The following is a 13980-nucleotide window of genomic DNA, read 5'->3' as shown; positions in this document are numbered from 1 at the left end:
GGCAGTTTAAATAGGCTCTGTAACAAAAAAAAAAAAAGTTCCCCTGGGGAGTACTGACCTCGGGAGGGGGAAGCCTCAGGGTCCCAATGAGGCTTCCCCCTCCCCTGTAGCTGCAGGCAGTCCAGCGCTGGCTCCCCCGAAGTGTCCCGGAATCCTACCTCGACAAGCCTGATAAGCGCTGATTTATTTACCTTTCCTGGCTCCAGCGGGGGGCGCGGTTTCATCTCTGCGCACGGAGATAGGCGAAAATAGCTGATCTCCGTCGGGTCCGCTCTACTGCGCAGGAGACGTGCGCCTGCACAGTAGAGCGGCCCGACAGCGATCGACTATTTCTGCCTATCTCCGAGCGCTGGAGTCGGGAAGGTAAATATTTACATCCCCGCTGTTTGGGGAGCTTTATCGCCGCCACTGAGGGACCGAGGAGGACGGGGGAAGCCTCAATAGGATCCGGAGGCTTCCCCCACCCGAAGTGAGTACCCCCTAGGGGAGGGTTTTTTTGTTACAGGTTTTCTTTAAAAGTAAATAAATGACAGCCTCCATATCATTCTCACTTCAGACCCTTTAAGTGACAGCCTGAGTCCATTCATCTCCTCTTTACCCTGCACACTGAAGCACTCTGTCCTTCCTTCCTTCCCTCTGTACAGCATTGGGGCCCCTCAGTGTCATCCGTAGGAACTGGCAATTTTCTCTAATTCATTTGTCTCCAGTCATGCAATCAGACATTTAGCCTGTTTAGAACAGTAGTCACTTATCATCCTGTGTCCTGACTGAACATTTACCAGAGAACGTCAAGAACAGAGTTGTCTGAGGAGATTAGAAAGAAAACTATAGGCAAGCATGTCGAGCTATATCCGACCATATCAAAGCAGTTTGAGATTCCAGTGACAAAAGTTGCCAATATTAAGAAGTTTGAGGTCTGTATGACTGTAGCTAAACTTTCTGGAAATGGTTGCCATTTGAGGAAAATCAACCCCTAGAATGATAGAAAAGAAAACCCAAGGACACCTTCCAAAGATATGCATGCTTAACTCCAATGACAAAATCCATCAGTCTAGTCACACCATCCTTTAATTATTCAGTGAAAATTGGCTAAGTGGAACAGGAAGACTTCACTGTCAAAGAGAAACGGCAAAAATTGAATTTGCTGAAATGCTTCTGGGAGAATTTTCTTTGGACAGCTAAAACAGAACTGAAGCTTTTTGGCTCAAAAGCTTTCACAAAACATTATACCTACTGTGAATCATGGAGGATTCAGGGTTTATAGCGGTTTTGCATCTGGCAAGTGAAGTTTTCAGTCTGTGCAGGGAGGAAGCAATAAGAACAAGGATCTGCACTCCACTTGAATGTATGAATGTAAAAATCAGATTTTTTTTTTTTTTATTGTTTAATTAAAGATCCATAAAACCATTTAATAACATGAAGATGGAATTGCAAGATAGCTGACAGATTTCTGACCCTACTAGGTTTTTAGCTGTAGACATTTTACCAAGACAATGCATACAGCTATATACCCATAATCCTTCCTACCACCAACACTCTCTAAGGGCTGGAACCCACAGGAGCGCTTTTGGCAGCGTTTTGGCAGCACTGCGATATGCTATGCCAAAACGCTGGGCTAATGTTAATGGATGGGGCAACTTCCACAGGAGCGTTTGCGTTTCCCAGAAACGCAAACGCAGGACCTGCAGCATTTTGGAAGCGTTAGCGCTTCAATGTAAAGTATTGAAACGCTAGCAGAAACGCTCAGCAAAACCTAAACTGAGCGGTTTTGCTAGCGTTTTGCGGTTCAGCACACTGTAACAAAATGAAAAATAATTCACAGGACCAATCAGGATAAAAACGCAAAACGCTAGGCACCCGCTGGGGAAAAAAATACAATGTTGCAAAACACGACCAAAAACGCGCATGAATCCGCTTGCAAACCGCTCAGACAAAACGCTAGCGGTTGCGTTTTGCGTTTGCGGTTTTCAGTGGGTTCCAGGCCTAACAGCTGTATGTAAGCAATGTCTTAAACAACAGAGTACCACAGCAGCTCGGGGTGACTATAGCTTATAAAGTTTACAGAGCCACATCAACCCAAGTCTGAAACCGTCTGTCTGCATGTTGGGTTGATGTGGCTCTGTATCATTTATAAGCTATAGGCTTGCTATACACCAGCAGTTCTGGATGTATGCTTGGCTTCAGGGGTATAAAGGGATAATTTGCATATTCAGTAGTGGTACATTGTGGGTATCCACAGTTGCTCACTTAAAGAGGAACTGTAACATAAAAAGATCCCCTGGGGGGTACTCACCTCGGGTGGGGGAAGCCTCCGGATCCTAATGAGGCTTCCCACGCCGTCCTCCATCCGTCAGGGGTCTCGCTGCAGCCCTCCGTGGAGTCCGGGCAGCGGTGACGTCAATATTTACCTTCCTGGCTCCTGCGCAGGCGCTCTGACGGCTGTCGGCTCCGAACTACACGGAAATACCCGATCGCCGTCGGGTCCGCTCTACTGCGCAGGCGCAAGTTTCCTGCGCCTGCGCAGTAGAGCGGACCCGAATGAGATCGGGTATTTCCGTGTAGTTCGGAATGGAAAGCCGCCACAGCGCCCCCGCTGGAGCCAGCAAACGTAAATATTGAAATGACAGTCGGCACAGTCGCCGGCTGTTCGGAGGGCTGCGGAGAGACCCCCGTGGGACAGAGGACGGCGTGGGAAGCCTCATTAGGATCCGGAGGCTTCCCCCACCCGAGGTGAGTACCCCCCAGGGGATCTTTTGAATGTTACAGAGTCTCTTTAAAACTGAATTATTGCAAATGCCTTCTGTTTTAAGAAGGCAAATCACACAATATTAATGGCCTCAATTCACTAAGCTTAACTCCTGTCTTTAATAACTCTTCTGAGCTGTTTTACAGTTATCACCATGGTGATATAATTGTGATAACTGTAAAACAGCTCAGAAGAGTTATTAAAGACAGGAGTTAATCTTAGTGAATTGAGGCATGTCTTAAACACACATAGTTGCTACATTTCTGGAAGATTACAGTAGAGAAAAATTAAGCTAAAGGGTACCTGTTGACTGTTTACAAAAAAAATGTTTTATATACCTCAGTGGGGAAAGCCACTGGATATTCCAGAGACTTCCTTTGTCTTCCTTTGCCCCTCCATTCTTGTGCTGTGGGACCCTCTTTACAGTATTGAACATTAGTGTTGAATATTGCTTGTGGCCGCATTCCCCTCCATGAATGAGTGCGGCCGCCCTGCACAGGTCAAACTAGCTCTTAGCAGTAGCACGGAGCCTCTAGCGCACCATTTCCCCCCTTAATGCTACTGCGCAGGCATGATCCCACTGGCACCTGCTCAGTGCTGCCGTGAAGATGCAGAGAGGTCTAGGAGGATTGGGGGAAGCCTCTGGAGGATGTTCCCCCTACTGCTGACTTCCATCACTACTGTTTTCCCAGTGCAGATAAGCTTAGGATTCTTGGAAAACAAGTTGACATCCCACCTGTAATTAGAATCTGCAAACTCCCGGTTACCTAATTTATATATCCACTGGATCTCGTGCTGCAGGAGTCATCTCTAAATCTCCACCCCTACTGTTTAAGCAAGCTCTTTCTATGCCCTGCAATATGAATTGGGTCATATCACTGGTGAATGTGCGAAAATGTTTTGAAACATTGGATGGATTATTGTAATGGTGGCCACTAATGATCCAATCTTTTTCATCCAATCTTACCATTTCTATCTGATGTAAGGGAACTGCCTAAAGTATCCAATTAATATATTCCTTCAGTTTACTCTTCTACTACATAGATTTGGTAAGATTGGATAAAAAAGATTGTATCATTAGTGGCCAACCTAAAGGTGGCCACACACGATACAATAAAATGATCCGATTTTACAGCAATTCGATAAAAACGATTGGATCTCCTGAAAGCTTTTTTTTTTTTTTTTTTCATTCGAATGAAAAATCCGATCGGATTTCCCGTTTTTTTTCCCCCGATTTTTATCTAACAGGAATGCCAAATATTTGTCTTCAATTTCTCTAAAGATTGTATGGTGTGTGTTAGATTGTCAATTTATTAATATACACCCATGCAATTTTCTCAGTTTCCAATCATTTTTATCACAATTGGGGAAAAATTGAACATAGGTGTGTGGTACATTGGTCATATTTTTGAAATGTTACAATCAGTCAGAAAAATTTATTGCAATTCTTAAATTGAACATATATTTAAAAAAATTGTATGGTGTGTGGCCACCTTAAGACACATTAACTGCTCCACAATTGTTCTTGGCAATCCTGTACCTTAAGGGTCACACTGTACAGCCTAGATATTGATTGCAGCATGAATTACGATTCTTTACACCATTCCCTTTTGAATTGCAGTTTTATTGTATAATTGGGAGGAGTAGACAACTACTGAAGGACTTAAAGAGAAACTCCGACCAAGAATTGAACTTTATCCCAATCAGTAGCTGATACCCCCTTTTACATGAGATATCGATTCCTTTTCACAAACCGACCATCAGGGGGCGCTGTATGGCTGATATTATGGTGAAACCCCTCCCACAAAGAAATTCCGAGTACATACTCTTGGCAGTTTCCTGTCTGTGAACCTTGTTGCATTGTGGGAAATAGCTGTTTACAGCCAAAACAGCAAGCAACAGCTACATCACCTGCCAACAGTAAAAATGTCACCATGTGATAAATGTCAGAATGTAAATCAGGGATTTAAAATATTTTACAATGGGCAAACACTGACTAAATCATTTATACATAATTATTGTAAAAATGAAGCACTTTTTTATTACATTATTTTCACTGGAGTTTCTCTTTAACAGACATGCTTGGTATGTGGACCCTGCAGTACCAGCAAGTGGGTATCCCACATTTGTAAGAGCCTTGATATTTCAACCATGTTAAACCCACACCTAGGCCCAGTGCACACCAAAACCGATAGCAGATCCGCAATACGCTAGCGGTTTTGGGAGCTGATTTCAGAGCGATTCTAGGTATGTTTAGAGAGGTTTTCTAAACATACCTAGCGGTTTTGGGTTCGTTTTTGTGTAGCAGATTACACATATTGTTACAGTAAAAGCTGTTACTGAACAGCTTCTGTAACAAAAATGCCTGGCAAACCGCTCTGAAGTAGCGTTTTTCAGAGCGGTTTGCGTTTTTCCTATACTTTACATTGAGGACGAAACGCTTCCGAAAACCGCAAATGCGGAGCAGGAGGCGCGTTTGCGGCTTGGCAAAAACCTCACACCGCCGGTGTGCACCATCCCATTGCAATACATTAGCCAAGCGTTTTTCCAGGCGGAGGCGGCCGGCGGATCGCTCCAAAAACCGCTCGGTGTGCACTAGGCCCTAGATTGTTCTCCTTAAATAGGCTTGGAGACAATGGCTTCAATTCATCAAAGGGTGTTCGATAACAAAATCCCAGTCCTTAAAATACCGCATTCGGTATTTTACACTTCACTGTGCTGATTCATCAATATTTTCCCATGTGTGGTAGAGGTTCGTTAAGTTACCGAAGTACTACGGCTTCAGTTCATCAAAGGCTGTTAGATAACAGCAGAGGGGTGCAGAGCAGCTTTGAATGTCTCTGTGTTGTTACAAGCTGATAACAATAGAAGGCATCCAGACATCCCTTTACATGTAAACGTGTTATATTTACTGTTACTTATACTGCCTCTGCTGCTCTGAATCTGTCCATCAGTGTTTAACATTTTACTTATTTGCCACAACGTAGATAAACTTCCTGGAGACATTACAAATGCCATGCTTGGTGATTTCACCACTTGCATCTTTGCATATTCAAACAGGGACTCAAAGGGTTAAACGACCGAAGGACATCTGGGGATATCTTTTGTCCCGTTCTCTCTGCTCACTGCCTGGGGGGTCTGAAAGCTTGTGTGAAGAAGCCTGTGACCTATCAGCACCTATCAGCGGCACTTGCAGGAGAACAGGGGCTGTTTCTATTGGCTGCCTGCTCTTGTTAATCATGAAAACATTCACACAGAAGGCTTTTGAAGCCTGTAACGAGAGGGGAGAGCTGGAGATAAACACCGAATGTGCTAGCGAATGTGGTAACCTTGATGAATTAACATTTACTGACATTTGCTGACATGTGTTGAGCACAAGTCGGTAATTTATCTCATTGCTCTGTCATTTCAGCTTCTCATTCGGTAACAGCTTTGATGAATTAACATTTTCTTAAGTCCTCCGTTAACTCAGCTGTTTTCAGCATTACCGAATGCGGTAATGCTTGATGAATTGAAGCCAATATGTCTCCTAAAGTGGTGGCCTTTCTCCTAACATACCTGTTTTTTCTCCCTCTGACACCTGCATCAGTACAGGATTCCACACTGAATGGTGTGTAAAAAGGAATGGGGCCCTCCTCCACTCTGTTCCAAACTGGCGTTCTGCCTGTAAGATCTGCCCTATTCCTGTCCAATACTGTGGTTTTGGTTCTTTCAATTGTGATATTTACAAGCCTGTAGTCTACTTGCCACCTCTTTATATAAGAATAACCTATCCGAGCAGTTCCTTAGCCCTGGTGAGCTCCCCATAGGCACACCATGTATTATATGTTTGGGGTGGAAACTGTTGGCCAATAAAGTAATATTGCCTCTGCATGTCTTACGATAAGTGGAAGTGGTGATTAAAACATCATTGAAACTACAGTGATTAAAACAGTTATGGGCGCGAACCCTCTAGACGTGGCTCCCTAGTTGGAACATAGCCTAATGGTTTTTGGGCACTTGAACACTGTATACCAGTCTGTTTATTCACACAAAATAATTTCATTGGTCTTGCACATAAGCCTTGTTTTCAAATGGCACCTAATTGAAAACTCTCATTTCAGCATTTGTCCCTGCACCACCTGTTGCTCCTGTTCCTGCACCAGCTCCATTACCCCCTGCTCATCCACCACCACCAATGGAAGATGAACCATCTGCCAAGAAAATGAAGAGTGAGGACACACTGATGCCAGAGGAAGAGTTCTTGCGTAGGAACAAGGTTTGTCCTGACACAGCTGTAACCACAGTACGTGGAATTTATATGGTAATTTCCAATTAATCTTACTGGCTTTTTTTTATTCTTAGGGTCCAGTTACAGTTAAAGTACAAGTTCCCAATATGCAGGACAAGACCGAATGGAAACTGAATGGGCAGGTGCTAGCTTTCACACTACCCCTCCCCGATCAGGTAAATTGACTTGCAATTTCTTATTTTTAATCTGTAGAAAGGCAATTGTATGTCTGTCATAAATCGCAAATTACCGGTATGCAATTCTCGGGGATGATTCACACTGACAGAGCAGTCAGAGCAGTTAGCGTACCTGATGAGCTATATCTGCATGGGTGGTCCATTGAAGGGGTTCCTGATAATAGTGGAGCAGAAGTGTGCCATATCATATAAGGCAATGCATCCACTACTTATCGAGACTGCTCTGGAAGCCTGCACATTGCCTGTTGGCGAGAGCTTTACCGTATTCCGGATTATTTATTGCATTTCCTTGAAATGTTGGATTGTTTGCAAGGTTTGAATAAGCCACTGAACGAGGATTCTCATTGGTCTGTTGCAACCCAGTGGGAGCCTGAATGTCTCTGCTGAGCCTCCGATCTGTATACCGGCACTTCTCCTCTGCAGTGAACCAAGCGGCAGTGGTGGCAACGCCACCGTCCGTTCTCATATGCTTCCGTTGATTCTGTCAGCATCCACTTCATCAACTCTCTGCACCTGGGAGAATAGTGTGTGCTGGGACTTTATGTTGCAGTATGCGGATCGTAATGAATGGACCTTTTTAAAGCGATCATATGTAAACGGTCCCTAATAATGGGAACCATTTGCGTGTCCATTCTCTGCTGATTCCTGAGCTGGAAAACGGTTTTTTAACCCTAATGTGCACCCAGCCTGACACGGAATAGCAAATGTTGAAAAGCTTTTTTTCCACTACAAATAATTGTTTTCCATTTTCTCTATAACTGTAATGCTGTAACCCCCTTGGCGATATGGTTCTTTCTGGATTTTAGGGTCTAAAGGCACTGCAAATTTTTTGCATGCTTTAAGTTCCTAAAACCTGGAAAAAAATCATGCTGCTAGGGAGTTATGCATCAGCTCAGCACTCGCTCACCTCCCTGGGATCCAGCGCTGCAGTTTTCCCTCCATCCTCCGGGTGGTGCTGTAACCTTATAGTGAGATTGCCAGCTGTCGTCACGACAGCCGGCGATCTCACCAGGGGGAAGCAGAGCCTCAGAGGAGAGGAAGAATAATGGCGGCCGGTGTCAGGATCCCCCGGGAGGTGAGTTAAAATACTTGCTGTGCGCATTGCTCTGCATAGACCTACTGGCAGCTACCAGCTCTTGGTTACCGCTCCTGGCAAGTTTTTTCCACCCCGAGCTGAACTCGTGATTACCGCTAAGATTTTTTTTTACTTTATAATTATAATATTCTTTTTCGTTTCTGTTAGGTCTCTGTTATAAAGGTGAAGATTCACGAGGCCACTGGCATGCCTGCTGGAAAACAGAAGCTTCAGTATGAAGTAAGTACCAATTTACAGTTAATTAAAATCTACATCCTCAAAATGTGGAAGTTATTTTAAATGCAACCCAGTTACCTTGTATTCAAAATTCAAGTAAAAAGTGTTACAATAATGGGTTGAAATCTTTCATATTTTACTGAACTACTAAAATGTTCTTTCTATTATGTCTTGGGTACCCTGGTTTAAAGTGTACCAGAAATGGAGCCCCCGCCATAAAATATACATACCTGGGGCTTACTCCAGCCCCCTCCGGCCTGATCGCTTCCATGGCGTCCTCTTTTCGCTCTTTGTTCGCTCTCAACTGGCCCCAAAAAAATCTTAGTCTGGCCAGTTGGCGCAGGTGCAAACCAGTCAGGCATGCTCCCCTGTCTTGCTCCCGTCGCCGGGATTGGTCCAGCACCTGCGCAGTACTACTGTGCAGGTGCAGAAAGCTCAAGGCGGTCGATCAAGCCGGAGAGGACTGGAGGAAGGTATGTATATTTTATGGCGGGGGTCCCATATTAGGTTCCCTTTAAAGAGACTCAGATGAAAAACTAAGAAGAATCGATACTTATCCGGGGCTTACTCCAGCTCCATAAACACGTGCGAGTCCCTCACCGTCCTCCCCTGGTCTGCCATTTAGCCGCGATCAACCCCCGGTAACAGGCTCAGTCGGGAGCAGTCTGGGTCTTCTGCATGTGTGCGGGACCTAGTGTGCATGTGCAGTAGACCCGGACTGACACGACTGAGCAAGTTACCAGGCCTGATCGCGGCTGAACGGCAGACCCCACGGGACGACGGCAAGGGACTCGCGTGTTTATGGGGCTGGAGGAAGCCCTGGGTATTGATTCTTCTTAGTTTTTCATCGCTAAATCTTTTTAAGGGCAGTGTCCACAAAAAAAAAAAAAAAATTGATTTCCTTCAGTATTTTTGTCCTCTTCCCATATTCCACTACATCCTCCCCAAAGGGATCCTCGTCTTCACATGACCCATCTGACGGGCTGTGTTGCACCTCCACAAAGGCTAGCTTAAAGTAAACCAGAGACAAAGCACCCTCATGTATTTTACCATATATATCAGTGGGAACATTAGAGAAAACACCTACCCTGCTCTGTTTAATCCTTCACTGCTCAGCCTGCTTGTTATCAGCCCTGATAAAATCCCCATTCAGTCTGGCTTTGCTCAGGTATCATTATAGCCGAGTCATTATAGGAGAGCCAGAAGGGGGCAGGCTTGGGCTTGAAAAGACATCAGTGAAGACAGACTCGGCTATAATGATTCCTGAGCAAAGCCAGACAGAATGCTCAGTCGGGGATTTTGTCAGGGCTGATAACAAGCAGGCTGAGCAGTGAAGGATGAAGCAGAGAGCAGGGTAGGTGTTTTCTCTAATGTCCCCACTGATATATATGTTAAAATACACGAGGGTGCGTTGTCTCTAGTTCACTTTAAATTGTTATAGAAAGTAATTTTATAATATATGGGATCCCCCCCCCCCCCTCCCCCTCCTTAAGCCATCGTGGTAACAGGTTTGCTGGTCCTTAATATTAATCCAAGGTGAGAGTGATAGGGAGACTACCATATTTATTTCCTTGTAAACACAACCTGATGCCCGGCAGCCCTGCTGACCTATTTGACTGCAGTAGTGTCTGAATTACACCAGAAACAAGTATGTGGCTAATCTAGTTAGGTTTAACACTATTGTCAGAAACTCCTGATCTGATTCAGGCAGAGGATCAACAGAATAGCCAGGCAACTGGTATTGCTTTAAAGGAAATTAATTTGGCAGCCTCCATGTTACCTTGGGTTCACTTAAAATCTCCCTGGCATTCCGTTTGTTTGATTTCCCTGCAAAAAGTGGTTTGAATAATTTAATTTTCATTACATTTTTGCCTGTAAGGCTAGGTTCACAGTAGGAAAATGTGTTGCATTCCCTGTATAACAGGAATGCAAAGGAATAAAACCAGTAGTGCCGCACATTATGGTCATGTTGCATTGCATAAGGTGAAGCATACAGTCAATAAGTATGCATCTCTCTGCATGTTAACGTATGAGTTTAGTGGTAAAACACTGTATGCAGTTGGTTTTTGTACCGCACCGCTACTGTTGCACTGTTAATGTTACATAGGTATTGCAGTGCTTTAAGCCACTTTACAAAGCAACCATTACACTGCAACGCACTAATATGAACAAGGCCTAACTTATTAAAATGTGTCAAGCAAGGGTCTAATATACATTTTGAGTATAATAAATGTAAAATACAAAATCATGATAAAAAATAAATTTAATTTTCTGTCAGGCCACAATTTCCTCACTCTTCAGGGCTCGTTTCCACTATTGCGGTGCGGAATCGCTTGCATTCCACCGCGGACGAAATCGCATGCGGGTGCGATTCCGCACGCGGTTTTGCCGCGATTCCGCATAGGTAAGGGTATGAGCGAATTTAACCATGTCACTGCCTGTGTAAATTAACATTATACCTATGCGAAATCGCATGCGACTTCGCGGCAAAAACCGCATGCGGTTTCCCTATTAAAAGCATTAGCGGCGATTCGCGTGCATTATTCCTCTCGCACGCGAAATCTGACGGCTCTGCCGTGCAGATTTCTTCCGCACAAAAAACGCTCCCGCAGCCGCACAAGTGGAAACAGCCCCATCCACTTGCATTGCCTATGCGAATCTGCATGCGGACACCGCATGTAGATTCGCTATAGTGGAAATGAGCCCTCAGTGTTGTGGGTAGAAAGCATGCAGTTTTTCACATTCAAATTTGCATTTGGGTGCAATTTTTCACAGGCTGGTATCCTGTGCAAATTTTTATGCGAAAAATGAATGTGAAAAAAAAGCCCTGCCATAGAACTGCTGTTTTCAGCTATTTTCCCTGGACAAGTCGGGCTTATGCATGGCTACACTGATATATTACTCCGCGGTATTTACATATGAGAGCCAATCGCTGTGAAGGAAACCACAGCAGTTCTGAACATGTAAGCTCTGTATCTTGGCATGTTTAATAAAGGCATTTGCTTTATGTGATGTGTATTATGGACTCCCAGCCCTGCACTACTTTGGCTCTCTAAAGGAGACCACTATTGTCCAATTTCTAGCGAAAAATCGTTTGAGCGGACAGAAATTCTGATTGGATTGGTTGTAAATAATCTCCGTTGATGGGCACAATCAATTATGATTATCCAATTGGATTTTCGTTGAACCAAAATTTGGATTTTCATGTTTGTTCGTAATAGATAGGAAGGAAAGATTGGTTCGTTGATTGTGTAGTGAACAATTTCAATCCTGAACAGAGTTATGTGATTGCTCAAACGATTTTTCGCTAGAAATTGGATCATTAGTTGCCACTTGAAAGGGATCATCAGGCAAAAAGCCCTCTTCCCCGCTCTACTTACCCAGGGCTTCCTCCAGCCCCTTGCAGCCATGTCCCATGCTGCAGCTGCCGGCCCGGGGTCCTCGCCGGTGTAGAGGCCGAACTCCTCTAGTGTGTCTGCGCTGCTGTCAATCAAGCCCACGTTGTCCGCGGTGTACTGTGCAGGCGCAGTACACCACGGACAACGTAGGCGTGATTGACAGCGGCACTTGCACAGACGCAATAAGGACCTCCTCGAGGGTGGCCTCGGTACCGGCAGGGACACCTGGTCAGCGGCTGCCAGCGGAGATGCGGCGTGGCACATGGCTGCAAGGGGCTGGAGGAAGCCCTGGGTAAGGAGAGAGAGAGATGGGGTTGCCTGACAATTCCTTTTAGGAAACCGACATTCTATCTAATGAATGAACAGTTCTTTCTTTTTTAGTATTTGGTAGTTTCCAGACGCGGGGAAGCTGCCCCTGAGCCACAAGGGAGGAGTAGCGGGCTGGGCACATCACCATTTTCTATGACACACAATGCCACGTCCCCTGCCATTCAGAAGGAAAGCCATTTGGTAACACCATAGTTTTTGTTGAGAGGGCCCCATAATTTGTTGTTAATGCCCATGGTTGAAGGTGCATACTTTTACAGTGTTGCTCATGACTTGCCATCTAATTTGGGATGGTCAATCAAACGGTAATAATACCAAGTTGATGCAAATGCTATGCAAACATATGCACTTTTCTGTAGCTTGGTAGTTGATGCTAATTTTTGCAGTTAGCAATTGGATCCGCTCAGAATTATTTGCATCTCATTGACCATCCCTACTTTTAATAACATGCTTTGCTTCATACATGTCCCAGTAACATCAGCTGCAATTTTTTAAATTTTACCTTACCTGTATATCACATTTTGCAAGCGTGCTAGAGCGTAGTCGTGTGTTTATTTTTGTAGTTGGAGGACAGGAATGGGAACAGCTGCCCTTGTTTACAGAAGCAGTTGCTGGTAATAAGCAGCAGTTACTACTGGGTGAAGAGCAATTGCCCTAGCCTAGCACTGAAGAGGATCAGTGTGCTGTACCAGCAAACCGCTTACCAGCTCTTTTTTTCCATGAATAAGTATTACAGTACAATGAAGCAGACTTGTCCTAGTGATCCCATTGCCGCAGGCTTATACAGCCTGCGACTAATCCATTTATGCTTCTTTCAAAGCCTTCTTTTGTTTCACTGTACAGTACTTAATGGTTATCCAGTGCAGAATTTGGTTATGATTTTGGTATGCTTGTAATTTTGTATAGTAGTTTCATTGGTAAAATGTCAAGGACAAAGGTCAATATTACTACAGTTCAGGAATAATTTAGTAGAGGGGTAGCTTTGTGCATGTTTGCCATTCCTGGTCATGATGAATTACTTCATATTAGCAGGATTGTAACCTTTTTATTTTTGTCATTTTGCAGGGAATCTTTATCAAGGATTCAAACTCGCTTGCTTACTACAACATGCTGAATGGAGCCACAATCCACTTGGCTCTGAAGGAGAGAGGAGGTCGCAAGAAATAAAACTGGAACCATTCTTTGTCTTTTACTGCCAGAAAATTGTTACAGATTGTGCTGTTATGATTGTTCACCTGTCTAGTAAACACATTCAGCCCAGATTGCTAAATATCTCTGTGCTAGATGAGACACTAGCATATTATACTTAATATGGAGCAGTGTATCATGCAGATCTTGCACTTTAAGGCTACGTTCAAAGTGGTTGAGTTGCAATGTAACTGCCTCATTGTAACGCATAACGTCACACTGCTATGCACTGTTAGTGCGTTATGTGGCATTCCAAAACACTGCATGCGGTGCACTACCACAAACTGCGCATGTTAGCAGTGAAGCATATTTTTCATTTGCTGTATGCTTCACTATGCGATGCAGCATGAGGATAACGTGTGGCACGACTTTCCCATTCTGATGGGTTCCTGCTTGTACAGGGAACACAGTGCCCACTGTGAACCTAGCCTAAACCAAACCTGACACTTGTGTAAGTTGAGCCGTTGTGCAGTTGAACTGAATTGACTTAAGATTTCCGCTATCTGTTCAGAATTTGTATAATAAAGGCTCTAATAGCTGTT

The 13980-nt window shown here is 44.3% G+C and overlaps 1 protein-coding gene across 1 annotated transcript in view; it reads left to right on the top strand.

Annotated features, from left to right (window-relative positions):
• Nucleotides 1–13980, top strand: part of SF3A1 (splicing factor 3a subunit 1) — a 52375-nt gene extending 38395 nt beyond the window's left edge. The window contains exons 13-16 of the mRNA XM_068240497.1: nucleotides 6850–7004; nucleotides 7091–7192; nucleotides 8457–8528; nucleotides 13316–13980. Of these exons, the coding sequence (XP_068096598.1) occupies nucleotides 6850–7004; nucleotides 7091–7192; nucleotides 8457–8528; nucleotides 13316–13417 (431 nt within the window). The 3' untranslated portion in view covers nucleotides 13418–13980. The remainder of the gene's footprint in view (nucleotides 1–6849; nucleotides 7005–7090; nucleotides 7193–8456; nucleotides 8529–13315) is intronic.

Source organism: Hyperolius riggenbachi, chromosome 1, assembly GCF_040937935.1.
Source record: "Hyperolius riggenbachi isolate aHypRig1 chromosome 1, aHypRig1.pri, whole genome shotgun sequence".
Taxonomy (NCBI): Eukaryota; Metazoa; Chordata; class Amphibia; order Anura; family Hyperoliidae; genus Hyperolius; species Hyperolius riggenbachi.
This window is presented reverse-complemented; position numbering and strand designations above follow the sequence as displayed.